Genomic DNA, 14,254 nt, shown 5'->3' with positions numbered 1-14,254 from the left:
GCTGCCACACCCTACAGTTTACACATGGGGTGGAATTCGGCCTCTCTGTCCTGTTTACAATCCTCACAAAAGCTCCTGTACAGGCACGGTGCCGGCAGCACAGGTCAATGTCTGCTATTGCAGCTGTAATTTCAGAAAACAAATTTCACTATCTATTGCCCAAAAATGGTTTCAGGCAGTTGAAATCCACATTTGTATAAAACTCCACCTTACTCCCAAAGAATGTGAACAATATCAGTTTGTACTTTGTCATTGTGTCACAATCAATAGGTGTGACATCATTGAGCAGCATGCACCAATCTTTCTATTGCCACACCCTAGGACACATATTTGCTGAATTACTAAAGTGAATCCCATCCAGAATGGGAGGGGTACCCACATTCTGCTAAGAAAAAGCAATGGCTTAAACACCGGAGCCTGCAGTGTTTATGTTCAATTAAATCTATGCACCATTTGCATATGATTCCTGACCAGGCTCTAAACTTGTACAGTTCCCTCTGTCTCCAGCTCCATAATGAACACAGAACAATTCTGTCGCTCTCCTGCTGATTTGGTGGTCATTTGGAATTCCATACTCATCCTGAAGAATTTGTTCTCCCAATCTCCTCCCCTGCAAATAATGATTACATCTTTTTAAACCTATAATGGGAATGATCCATTGTATGTCCCATCAGTCCAAGGCAGGCTGCACCCTATCCCAAGGCCGGCTCTGTTTGGATCAGCAGTGTCATTAAAACATCCAATGCAACACAGCAATCCTCATTCTATTATCCACAAGTCAGTTACAACCATTTGGCACTTCTCCTGACACAACCTGATGTGCATTATACTGCTTTGATCCCAGTTATTATAGCTAGCAAAAAAATCTGGTCCCAAATGGATCAGAAAAAATACAAAGGCCCTAATACACAGGAGAAATGGAGGAAAAGGAGAACAAACAGATGAACATAAAAATGGCCTTACTGGGTCAGACCAATGGTCCATCTATCCCAGTATCCTGTCTTTCAACTGTGACCAGCACCAGATGCTTCAGAGGGAATTAACAAAAGAAGGCAATTATTGAGTGGTCCATCCCCTGTCGTTCAGCCCCAGCTTCTGGCAGTTGGAAGTTTAGGTACACCCAAAGCATGAGGTTGCGTCCCTGGCCATCTTGGCTAACAGTCATTGAAGGATCTATCCACTGTGAACTTACCTAATTCTTTTTTGAAGCCCAGTTATACTTTTGGCCTTCACAACATTCCATGGCAATGAGTTCCACAGGCTGACTGTGTGCTGTGTGAAGAAATACTTCCTTATGTTTGTTTTAAAGCTGCTGCCTATTCATTTCATTGGGTGACCCCTGGTTCATGTGTTATGTGAAGGGGTAAACAACACTTCCCTATTCACCTTCACCACAACATTCATAATTTTACAGACTTCTATCATACCAACCTTACTCGTCTCTTTTCTAAACTGAGCAGTCCCAGTCTTTTTAATTTCTCCTCACATGTGTATTTCTGTATCTGCTAGAAGATACAGCAATTTCCCACTCTCCTTTGTCCTCACAAAAGGACATACTTGGAAACAATCTCTCTCTTTTTCAAAATGGCAATGCTGTAGCCATTCAAGCCAGCAAAGGTTGTTTTTCCTCAAGTTTCCTCCTGTCACTGCTTGAAATAAAAGCTAATCTTTTTTTCCCTTCTTATAGCAAAAGGATTTGTATTAGATTTCATTGACATTTGAAATGCAGCCCAGTATCAGATGCAAGCTTACAACAGAAAGCCTTGGAGACCAGATAGAAATGCATATCCAATTCACTACATTAGATAACAATGTCAAGATGTCCGCCTTAAATTATAACAGTCATCTGCTCAAACAATTTGGGTAACTGTGTATCTAACTGATCAGAAATAAAGCAAGTAAATTTCCATTTAAGGAAGTATTCAATGCTTTCCGCAGGTAAACTCTCTATATACATATTGCAGAACAGGAAACAGCATGGTGAATAGAGCACATCATTCACTGCTACAAAGGTGGTTTTATACAAAAGTATTACCTTTCATGCATTCCACCCCCCATCTGCAAATAAACACAGAAAAAAAAATCTAATCTTCTAAGAAAATGCCTTCAGAATCCAAAAGGCTTGAAAATCCAGTCGGTTTACAGAAGCTAGCAAGGAAAAGGTAGTCTAACTCAAAGTATTTCATTGACATCTAAATAGATTAAACTTTTATAAGAGGCATTTTCTTACTCTCTTTAGACCAGTGCAAAATGATTTCCCTCATAATCAGATCGCTATTCTGATGTGATTGCATTTCACTAAGAAGCAGTAAGTGAAACATCAGAAAGATAATGTTTGTGTGTTGTGGTATAGCCTACGGGCATCAATTAGATCAGAGCCCCATTGTGCTAGGTGCTGTACAAACATACAGTAAGTGACAGTCCCCACCCCAAAGAGCTTACAATCTCAAAAGAAAAAAATACAATAAAAATGATCACTATAACTATTAAGTTTTGCAAAAACCTCCATACTGAGAAAGCATGGAATCAAACAAAAATCTTGTCTCATACTACACAGTACTGCAGAGTACACTACTACTGCTCCTAAAGGTGAAAGACCTATGGCTTCTCTCTACAGAATTACAGGTGGTCATGATTAAAGAATAGTAGTTTTGGTAGAAAAGAAGGGTGAAATGCCATCAGCTAAAACACAGGATCCCAGCACTGGTTGTCACAATTCTGTAAAAACATACTACGTCTAAATTATGGGTTCATCACCTTTTTCAGCCTATAACAATATACAGATCAGCTTTATCACAGCCTCACCAGTTAGCATCTGCTGCTCACCTGCAAACTATTTGTTCATTTACTAGAGGAAAATGTATGAGAATTCTATGACAGTCTCTGATTTTTAATATGCGCTTTCACCCAGGTTATTTACATTTGATTACTTTTAGGAAGTGACACTCTGTGTTTCTCTGTGTTTGTACAATGCCTAGCACATTTTTGACTGGTCTTTAGGTATCACCATAATAAATGTGACTCATAATAATTCAAAATCTATCCAATTTCAAAAGAGAGTTAAAAGTAGTTTCCGGTACCACCCTTGCATCTGAATCTCCCTGTCAATTTTTGCAGTTTTACAATCACACTTTCTTGTTTTTTAAAAGATTACCCCGTCTTCCACCCATCCTTTTTCTCTCCCCACTGACTGAAAGATAGACAGACACAAAAAACTATGGGAAATTGACTATACAAGGCAAAACAATTAAACTGACCTCACAAAAAATGTAGTCAAGTTTACAAATTAAACTTAAAAATAGATTTTTTTAAATTTAATTCCTTTCAGTTATGGTTCTTATAGGTGTTGCTTGTAGACTTAGAAAAAAATTCAGACAGTGCCGTGATTTAAGTTAATGTTTTTCCTTTAAACTATACTAGTGCTATTTAAGAAATAAATTCATGAAAATGTTGTTGCTCAGAGAGGTGTCAAAAGGGAAATATATTACGAATGGGAGGATTGTTTTCTCAAATCTCAATGAGAGAGGAACACAAAGTTAGCCAAATTTACTCATTTTAACTGCTGTATTTCGAATGACCTTCAGTGTGAAGTTCTAAAATAGAGGAACATGCATTTACAGTGCTCAGTTTATCTCCACAACCTGCTTCACAATTACAGACAGATTCCCGCTAATCACATATTTGAAACCAAAGTTACTTTTGCTTCTCTTTCAGGTTGAGCCTCTTTTGGTGATTTTACTGAAATAAAAGAAACAAAGAACTACATATCTTTATAGTTACATGAGGAGATAGGGCTAAAATGGGGACCAAATATTTTAACATAGATCTTCTAATATGTTCTTGGCTTATTATAATTCACCAATATGTTCCAAAGATTATTTAAAATGATGCAAAACTAACTTCTAAAACTTTAAAAGTATAAATAGAATCACTGATGTATTTCTGAAGAAATGTAACAGAAAATAACACATGAATGATGCTAATATAAAACAGTGGCTTGAATGTTCTTATAAAAGGGAGTGCTCTGTGTTGGGATAAATATGCACATTTTAAACAGTGCTTAGTTTCTTCAAATTACTATGAACTTATAAATTACTGAGTATATAGAACACCTAACAAGATTTTAGTAACAAGACAGATTTGACCCTAGTTAAAGTTCAATATCCTGATCCAGCAAATCATTTAAGCATATGAATTGTCTCATATATTTCAATATGGCAACTTAAGTGCTTAAAGTTAAGCACAGGCTTGAGTGCTTTGCTGGATCAGGGCCAGACTAAAACTTAAGTAGACCCTTCCACTGTCAGCACTACCAAAGGAAAAGAGAGTAATGGACCATGATTTCACTATAGGTGCTAAACTGAAAGTGAGAGCACATTTTGTAAACAAGTCTATCATTTCACATAATATCCCCACCACAAACAGGAGTGTTGCTATTAGAACAGTACTTCACTACAAATACAAGTATTGAATAACAGTTAATTATGTTAATTTTTAATAATTCATTTGCAATTTCTGCAACTCCTAGCCAATGAAAGATCCCACAACTTCGTTAGATACAGGGGAAAGAAAGTTAAACATGTATTTAAACTCTAGTAAAAAGACTTCTTGCTTATCTGGATTCTGAAAGTGATACATATAATATTGTCCAAGTAAAGAAGAATTATTGCTACTTACAACACATTTGATTTCCAACGCATTTGCAGGGAATTTACAAGAGATTCCCTAGTATGTTTTCTCTTCTATTTGAGAACATTTTTAAGTGGTCACACATAGTCCCGGATATCTATTTATATGTTGTTTGTACTTTCATACTATCTATAGAACCTTATAATAAAAAGGCAGAATCTGACCTATGCAGTTCTGTAACAAAGACTTATCCAATTTAAAGAATGCAGTAACAAAACAAAAAACAGACATGTTACTCCAGTCAGAAATAATACAAATCCACAGGTTGCAGTTCATGGTTTAATGGACTAACAGGAAAAGTCAGTCAGCAAGTTTCAGAATCACATTACATCCAGCCTTCTCCAGAAAATGTAAAGCTAAACAAAGAAAGCATGTGCCAGGGTATTTCCACAGATAGGTTTAAAAATATAGCTAACGATGCCAGGAATATAAACTTTGACCTTTATCACTTGTATGTTCAATCCAATCCCTTAAAGAGCTTTTTGTTATGAAAGCTTACAGTCAAACCATTATAGCTGGAACTTAACACCCATCCACTTCCCTGACCTTGTTTTTTCCTGTTGTCCCACAAAACAACAAAGCAATCTGGACAATTTTGTTGACTGGGTAGAGAGCACAAACCAAACTAAACGTCTCCAGGAATGCTGAATGGCAACAGTTCATCTCCACACATAATTTATGCAGGTGCTGTATGTCCACCCATTTGATAAATTTGTAATGGAACGTATAGTAGAAAAGCAGATATTTCTGTGGTGTAGACTTGTGTGGTCATTCCTAAAGGCAAATATTTAACTTCTTAGGAAGATATCCAACTACATTTAACATTCTTTAAAGTCCTCACTGAAATCTTATATTTTGTTCACTGAAGATAAATTCTAAAACTCATTATTTCTGCTTTAACATCCTGCACTCACATATATGGGCTAGTCTTTTGCTAGGCACAATAATTATTAATGAATTGTTGTAACAGCAGTTGGTGTTTTAGCAGATCGAGGCTAGGTCCGTGTCTTCAAGAGTTAACAATAAAGTTTAGACAAATCACAGGATAACTGCTTAAGTGAAAAAAGGTGTGGAAAGATTGTTAGCGAGGCGCTCAACATAGAAAAACTACAGGAAGCCTCTTTAGTGTTTTCTTTCTTCCCCTTTGGAAACTGAATTATCTTAACCTCTCAAAAATGCATTTGATGACGCTGATCAATTGGAAACAGGAACAATCTGTCATATTATTGAAAGTTTGCTCTTGACTTTTCCTTGTAGGTTATTGAGAAGTCAATCAATAAGTCATCCCTTAAAGGTGGAGTTTTCAACTTTTTCCAGCATAAGTCATTTGTTTTCCTTAAAGAACTGTACACAGACCCTAAATGCAAAACCTCAAATAGCTTGCATAATCAACCAATGAATGTCCTTTTTTTTTTTTTTTTTAAACAGGATTCGTGTTAGGGAAATAAATCTTTAAGAAATTGATTGTGTAGGAGGGAGATGCAAGTTTACCTGGAAGACCAATGGATTTCTTTTCCTTGGGACAGGTTTTTGTTTGGTTTAGATGGTTTGTTGTTGCTGTTTTTGTTTTTGGGGGGAGAGAAGGGAATGGCAATGGTGGACGAGGATGTTGGAAAATATTTTACTATTCCTGTGAAATCATTAATACATTCAAATTGCTTTTTTAAAACCAAGAAAACACTGGACACTTTTTGAATGGGTATCCACCTATTACACTACCCCTATCATGTGGAGATGTAGTTAGGATTAGTTAACACATTTCAAAACTCAATAATCTAAGTATTATTCTACGCAAGAGTAACAAAATCAACATTTGAAGAGTCTTTCTACATAAATGAATTATCAACTGCTAAAGTTAGAAACACTGAAGATATTTCTACTTTTTTCAAATGGAACTAAAAATACTGCTGTTAGCTACTACTGTTATTTAAATTATATTATATTTCCTACTTTATACTCTATTCTACTAATATTGATAAACACCTTCAGTATCATAGTAGCAGTCGCCAATGTATATAGTCATTTAGCTAAAAGCACTTTACTCTAAAATAATTATTTTACTGATTTTTTCAATTACAGTCGAACCCATTTATCTCGACCTCGGTTAACTTGCCAACCCTATTAAGTCGACGTTTTACAAGTGGAACCGCCAAACTCCCTCTTTGTCTTATGGGTTTCTCATCCCTTATGTCGATTCCCCGAACCCTAATATCTCGAGCCCGGCTCCCCGCGTCCCTGACCCACCGTGTCCCCAGCCGCCCGCTCCCCGGCTCTCCAGCCGCGCGGTTCCCCAGCCGCCCGCTCCCCGCGTCCCCAGCCGCCCGGCTCCCCGCGTCCCCGACCCACCGTGTCCCCAGCCGCCCGGCCCCGCATACCCGGTCCCTGCCCGTCCCCGCCCGGCCCCGCATACCTGGTCCCCGCTTCGCCTGCCGCCCGCCCACCCGGCTCCGCTTCACCGCCGCCCGCCCGCCCGGCCGGCTCCGCTTCGCCGCCCGGCCGCCCCGGCATACCCGGTCCCTGCCCGTCCCCGCCCGCCCGGCCCCGCATACCTGGTCCCCGCTTCGCCTGCCGCCCGCCCGCCCGGCTCCGCTTCGCCGGTCCCCGCTTCGCCGACCGCCCGGCCCCGCTTCGCCGCCCGCCCGGCCCCGCATACCCGGTCCCTGCCCGTCCCCGCCGCCCGGCCCCGCATACCCCGTCCCGGCCCGGCCCCACCCGCCCGGCCCCGCATACCCGGTCCCTGCCCGTCCCCGCCCGGCCCCGCATACCCGGTCCCTGCCCGGCCCCGCCCGGCCCCGCATACCCGGTCCCCGCTTCGCCTGCCGCCCGCCCGCCCGGCTCCGCTTCGCCAGTCCCCGCTTCGCCGCCCACCCGTCCGCCCGGCTCTGCTTCGCCGCCCGCCCGGCCCCGCATATCCAGTCCCTGCCCGTCCCCGCATACCCGGTCCCTGCCCGGCCCCGCCCGGCCCCGCATACCTGGTCCCCGCTTCGCCTGCCGCCCGCCCGCCCGGCTCCGCTTCGCCGGTCCCCGCTTCGCCGCCCGCCCGTCCGCCCGGCTCCGCTTCGCCGCCCGCCCGGCCCCGCATACCCGGTCCCTGCCCGTCCCCACCCGCCCGGCCCGCTTACCCGGTCCCCGCTTCGCCTGCCGCCCGCCCGCCCCGGCCCGCTTACCCGGTCCCCGCTTCGCCTGCCGCCCGGCCCGCTTACCCGGTCCCCGCTTCGCCTGCCGCCCGGCCCGCTTACCCGGTCCCCGCTTCGCCTGCCGCCCGCCCGCCCGGCCCGCTTACCCGGTCCCCGCTTCGCCTGCCGCCCGGCCCGCTTACCCGGTCCCCGCTTCGCCTGCCGCCCGGCCCGCTTACCCGGTCCCCGCTTCGCCTGCCGCCCGGCCCGCTTACCGGGTCCCGCTTCTTTGGCTGCCCGGCTCCGGGTCCCCGCCCCGCTTCGCCGGATCCAGCCACGTGCAGGCACCGCGGTAAGAGGGCAGGGAGGGGGTGTTGGAGAGAGGGCAGGGGAGTTCAGGGGTGGGGGGGTGGATAGGGGTTTATCTCGATCATCGGTTATCTGGACTATTTTTGGCAAACCCCTAGGCCGACGACATAACAGGGTTCAACTGTACTTCCTTTTTTAAATAAGATCAAAAACATTAAAATGAAAACTTTCATAGGAAAACAAGTTGTTCTATATTCAAATCAAACACTTGCTGTTAGTAATTTTTTGACCCAAACAGTATTAACCCAAGTTATAGGTTTCTACAACATCCATACTTTATCACAACAGTTATGATTTCAAAGTGTCAGAAAAGTTATGTAAAAATCTCATTCAACGTGTTGATATCATTTGCAACTTTGAGTTGTATCTACTGCCTTTGTTGACTGAGGCTTTTATCCTGCAAAAGGATCCATGTGGATCCAATTTCAGATAGGCTCTGTCAGTACAGGCATCCATTCGTGCATACCCAATAGCAGAACTGGGTCCTGGACAAGATCGCAATCAGTACAGCTATAGAACAGTGAGCTGGGTGCTACTCTGCCACATGCATAATCAGCAGAACTGTTATCTATGGTTCGGATCCTGCCAGGGCCGGCTCCAGCGTTTTTGCCGCCCCAAGGGGTGAAGAAAAAAAAAAAGAAAAAAAGCTGTGATTGGCAGCAGCTCTATCTTCTCTATCAGCTCTTCATTCTTCAGCGGCAAGTCCTTCCCTCCGAGAGGGACCGAGGGACCCATCGCTGAATTATCACCGAAGACCGGGACATGCTGCCCCTTTGCATTGGCCGCCCCAAGCACTTGCTTGCTCTGCTGGTGCCTGGAGCCGGCCCTGGATCCTGCAGTTAGAAATATGCAGTTCAGACCCTTATGCCTGCACAAAGCATCGGTGAAGTATGAGAGGATCCACACAAGTGGACCTCTGTGCTTGAGAGGGTCTGTCAGGGGCCTAAATTCTGGTTACCAAATCTTTATTACTGGTGATGAGGCAAGAGGCAGAAAGACACCACCTTGATTTGCAGATATCAGGCTAAGTTTGCAGTAATAGACATAAAAAAAAAATCCATTCTCAACTGATTAAAATTTATACAGAGGTCATTGAGAGATACCCATGGAAACATTTTGGGGAGTACTTTTCAGAGAATACCACCACTTTTTCATTAGATTCTCCTGACTTTTTAAACTGATCCACATTATTTAGAATGTTTTTTATTGTTTCAAAGTCTATTGCATTGTAATTGGCTGTGCAGCAGGGCCAAGTGCCTCAATGAAGGCAGGCACTTATTAAATAAAGGCCCCAATCCTACACTTGACTTTGCATGAGAGAAACACCATACACGTTTGTAGCCCCTTTGAAATCAATGCAGCTCTACACAGATGCAGAGGTTTGCTCATACTGTCAGATGCAGGATAGGGGCCAAAAATCATTTGTTCATCTATTCACTCCAATCCCTCCCTGTTGATTACAAGTGAGCTAATTTACCATTTTAATGGAACCATTCAGATGTAGCTCAATACATACATAACAGAGAAACCATGTGACTTATTACTGGAATCCTTGTTCTTCCTCATCCCATTTCCAATTGTTCTTTGGTTTTCCTCACTTGCAAATCACATTGATTATTATTTATTACTTTCATTACCACACCACCTAGGAGCCAGAGTCATGGAGCAGGATCCTACTGTGCTAGGTGCTGTACAAATGCAGAACAAAAAAACAGTCCCTGCCTCTACATAGTCTCTACATAGGCACAGCAGTCTTCCTGCATGAGCTACATAGTAGGAACAGGGCCTTAGATTAGAAGGTGCTCAGGGTACAGATCAAGTCTTTGCATATGTTCTTTGATATGCTTGGCACATTTGGGTACTGTCCATAACAAGAAAGCAAACCACAGCTTTTTGTCTCAGGATACATAACCCCCAGAAGTCCCTATAGAGGTATGGGCTGTGACACCATCAGCATTTTGAAATTACTCAATACCATGTCTCTTTTTGAACTGACAGATTATAGACTACAGCAAGTGGTTATCAGGATGTTATGGCTAAATTGGCATTTTTATTTGGGTGAGATTAACTGTATAACTCAGTCAAGACCAGACCACGGTGACAAGAAAATTGTGAAAAACATGTCCATTATTCAACTGCAGAATTCAGAAGTCACCCTTGACTGCACACATGGGGGTCAATGTTGTGGCTATGGCCAAGAATGGCTACTACCATCACCAACTTATTAAAACACCTGTTTCTTCTTGACATGGACCACAACCATCCTTTCTTTTGTCATATCTCAGTAACGGTACTGTAATGAGTTCCACTGTTTCCCCCTTGAAATGAATCTGGAGGCTGAAACTGAGATGGAACCTGGCTGTTTCCTTGTTAGGAGGAGGAAGATCAGTAACATAGACTTGCCCTACACTGGCTGCAAGTATTTCAAACAGTTCTAGCTTTTTGAATTAGTATATGAAGTCATTCATTTAGGTCTCTGAGTATATGAACAATCCCCTCTTGCCTTATGTGCCTTCTCAGCAGTTACATCCAGTTTGAGAGGTCTACTGTTAAGTTAGGGTCAGAGACTTTAAGGTCAGAAGGGACCATTGGTCAATTATTATTATTTATTTATATTACAGTAGCACATGGAGACTCCAATCAGAGATGTGGACCTCATTGTGCTAGGCACTGTACACACACATAACGAATGCTGCAAGAGTCTCTTACAATCTAAGCAGTAATCAAAACCATATTACAAGGTAGTGTCTTCCAGGAGTTAGCCTGGAAATCACTTTTTTGGGGGGGTTGTATATTATTAATAATTATTTGCATTGCAATACTACATAGAACGCCCAGTCATGGGCCAGGACTCCATTCTGCACCTGCTACCATTTTCTCCCTGTTCCCCTCTAACTAGTTGGATATACATCCTTTTGTGCCAGGGGGCTTGAGATGGATGACTGATACTGTCTGACTGGTTAGTCTCTCTTTAGACTTATAATATTTTGGGGGGAAGGGGGCCTCTTTGCTTTGCTTAGGTACTGTGACAATGCACCCCATATAAGTCAGTTATTTAATCAATATATCACAGGCTGTTTGATGAAAGACAAGACTGAAAATCATTGTAAATAAGTCACTTCTCTGGAGTGTGACTGTCTTTAAAAAGAGAGAGATCAGGACTTGTATAAAGAAAAACAAAAGTCACACAATCTCAAACCACTACAATGAATGCAGCATCATAAGAGCAAGCTGTCAACTGTTCTTGCTAGCACAGGAAATACTGCCTCCAAGTTAGAGCTCCCTAGCCAGTGACAGAGGGCTAGTGCTTAGGTTACATCAGGGTAATTGCTGTCAGTGTCTGCTAACAAGGCACACCACAACAGAATGCACAAGAGAGACCTGTGGAGATCATGGAGACCTCTAAGAAAGCAAATCAGCTAAGGAGCATTTAGGAATACCTTAAGCCCCTCATATAGGTGATCCTTTAGCTCATAACTGAACTTTAAGCAGTGGCCAACCCAGGAACTGTCGTAACAGATTACTACCATGACTGCTATATGGAACATAGGCTCCACAGTCTAGTCCTCAGTGTCCAGGCCAGCTTCACATTATTAAATCAACATACTACCAGCTACACAACAGAAACCTTATCCATCAACAGAACACTGTAGGTTGCTCAACAACTTCAGTTAAAAAGAATCCAAATCACAATTACTAACCAAAAATATAATAAGATGGTAATTGATATGTACTCTTCCTTATTTGTTCCAACACAATCATCATTTCTTTTGAGATTTTGATCTATTTGCTACAATTGTACACCATATTAAAAAAAAAGATTCATTTGTCATTGGATCACAATTTGTCATCATAATACAACATTACTTTCCAGTCAGCAAGCTTGGATTCCTAATCTATACACACATTTTGTACTAGTATAATGTCAGTTAGGGTTGTGATTTTTTTTTTAACTGAAATAGTTATACCAGTATAACCCCTAGTGCGGGCACAGTTATATTGGTATAAAGCACTGGTACTGCTTATTCCCTTACCTGCATGGGAATAACTATACCAGTATAAACCACCTCTATATCAATATAATCAATACATCATCAGGTGTTGTACCGCTTTAACTATACCAATATAATTAAAATGGTAAAATTTGTGAGTAGATAGAACCCTCTGTTATAAAGTTATAAATACATTTCTGTTCCTGAAAACAAGTGTATTGTCATTAATAAAACCCCACTCAGCAAAGCAACAACCTGCAATCTGCCAACACTGAGCTAAGCAACACAATGATTCTGATCAAATGTTAAATGATAAATACATTAAATGAAAAACTGTATTCAAATGGCTTTGCCATATGCATACCCCCACTCTCCTTTCCCCCCCACCCCCAAAGATAATCTACTGACAAGCCATCCAGCCAAGGTTTTCATAGCCATCCCAATCACCATGGTGCCTGGGTGCCACTGAAACATATGAGCTGATTTTCAGAGGAGCTGAACTCCCATTGAGGAAGTCAACAGGTCTGAAAATCTGGCCATTGCCAGCTTGTTCCTGATCACTAAGGCTTAGAGCTGTCAGGCTATTTCTTCGTTTAAATTTCTTTAAGAAAGAAAAACTGGGTGTTGATCTCTTCATAACAGCAATAACAGGAGTGCCAAGTGACTTCATCTGAGGCTCATTCCTCAAGCTTGTCAATATACGAGTCTCCAAGAGGTCTCTATTGTTTCGTTTCACCACAGGTCCTGCTGTCACAGGGAGAGATGGCGGTGGGGGGCTTTGAAGCCAGCAGGGCTCGCCGCCTGCACTAGGGAGCAGGGCCTGTTATTTTCGCGTAACAATGTTGCCGTGGCAGGATCCTGCCTTGTCTTGCAGTTTTGCTGGGCTGGGATCGCAGCGCTGGGTGTGCCACCGACAATGGCGTCAGGAACAACCTGTCAGCTCCTGCCGGAAAGCTGCTGCGGCCGCCGCCGCCGCCTTACGGGACCGTGGCCAGGCAGCCCCGGGCGAGAGAGGAGCCCTAGATGTGTCCCTTAGTAACGCCACCCTTCCACCACCAGCCCTCAGCCTCCCAGGGGGCTCCTGCCAGGCCCTCCTAGGTCCCCTGCCAAAGAAGGGAGCTTTCCCCAGCACAATCTCCCCTTCCCACAGGAGAGGGGATCCCCTAATGCCAGAGCCCGCGGTGCCCCCCTTCCCGGGCGGGTTGTGCTGCTGAGCGGGGGCCGGGCCCCCTGCGCTCCAGCCAGCCGCATGGCGAGAGAGCCGGGCCCCCCGCGCTGCCGGGACTCCTCAGCCGGCTCCTCTCCCCAGCCCAGGGAGGGGGAGGAGGACGACGAGGACAACCCCCACCCCTCGCTCCCTCCCTTCCCCCGGGGAGCCGGTTCCAGGGCGGGGCGGGCTGCCCAGCACCAGCCGGACACCTCAGCCCCCAGGCACAGGGCAGGGCCCAAGAGGGGCGCAGCCCCCTGCAGCCGCGGGGCAGCAGCCCAGCCCGCCGGGCACCGGGGAGAGCGAAGCCGGGGCCGGGGAGGGGTTTTGGGGAGGATCGGAGGGGAGCGCCCGCTGCGGAGCCCGCGCTCACCCGCTCCGGCGCTTGCCGTCCATCCGCTTCTTCTGCCTGACGGGCTGCAGGGGGATGTTATCGGTCATGGCCGCGGCGGCTGGGCGCAGCCGGGGAGGAGCGGAGCGGAGTGGGATCGGCTTCCCAGCAGCGCCTCGCCTCGGCTCGCCTCGGCCTCTCGGCGGCCTGACAGCGTCGGGGAGGGGGGCTGGGCTGGGCTGGCTTCCAGCACGCAGGTAACGTGCCCGCTCGCCGCCTGCCACTCACACCAGCCGGGCTCAGGCCCCCTCCGCTGGGCGCTGCACCCCGTCTGCACCGCCTCCAGCTGAGCTACTGGCACTGCACCCCTACACGCCAGGCGCTGGACACTGCGCCCCCAACCCATCCACGGGCACTGCGCCCCCAACCCATCCACGGGCACTGCGCCCCTACATGCCAGCCGCTGGACACTGCACCCCCAACCCATCCACTGGCACTGCGCCCCCAACCCATCCACTGGCACTGCGCCCCCAACCCATCCACGGGCACT

General features: G+C 45.1%; 1 protein-coding gene across 3 annotated transcripts in view; it reads right to left on the bottom strand.

Annotated features, from left to right (window-relative positions):
- ATP9A (ATPase phospholipid transporting 9A (putative)) overlaps window positions 1-14,254 on the bottom strand; it is a 121,223-nt gene that overhangs the window by 87,126 nt on the left and 19,843 nt on the right. For 2 of the 3 annotated variants that reach the window (XM_044985595.1, XM_044985597.1), the window contains exon 1: window positions 13,747-13,860. The exons of the other annotated variant lie outside the window; for it this stretch is intronic. In XM_044985595.1, coding sequence (XP_044841530.1) covers window positions 13,747-13,814 — 68 coding nt within the window. In that variant the 5' untranslated portion in view covers window positions 13,815-13,860. Of the gene's footprint in view, window positions 1-13,746; window positions 13,861-14,254 lie in introns of those variants that run through there. 3 annotated transcript variants of the gene reach the window in all.

The sequence above is a fragment of the Mauremys mutica genome, chromosome 13 (genome assembly GCF_020497125.1).
Source record: "Mauremys mutica isolate MM-2020 ecotype Southern chromosome 13, ASM2049712v1, whole genome shotgun sequence".
NCBI lineage: Eukaryota > Metazoa > Chordata > Testudines > Geoemydidae > Mauremys > Mauremys mutica.
This window is presented reverse-complemented; position numbering and strand designations above follow the sequence as displayed.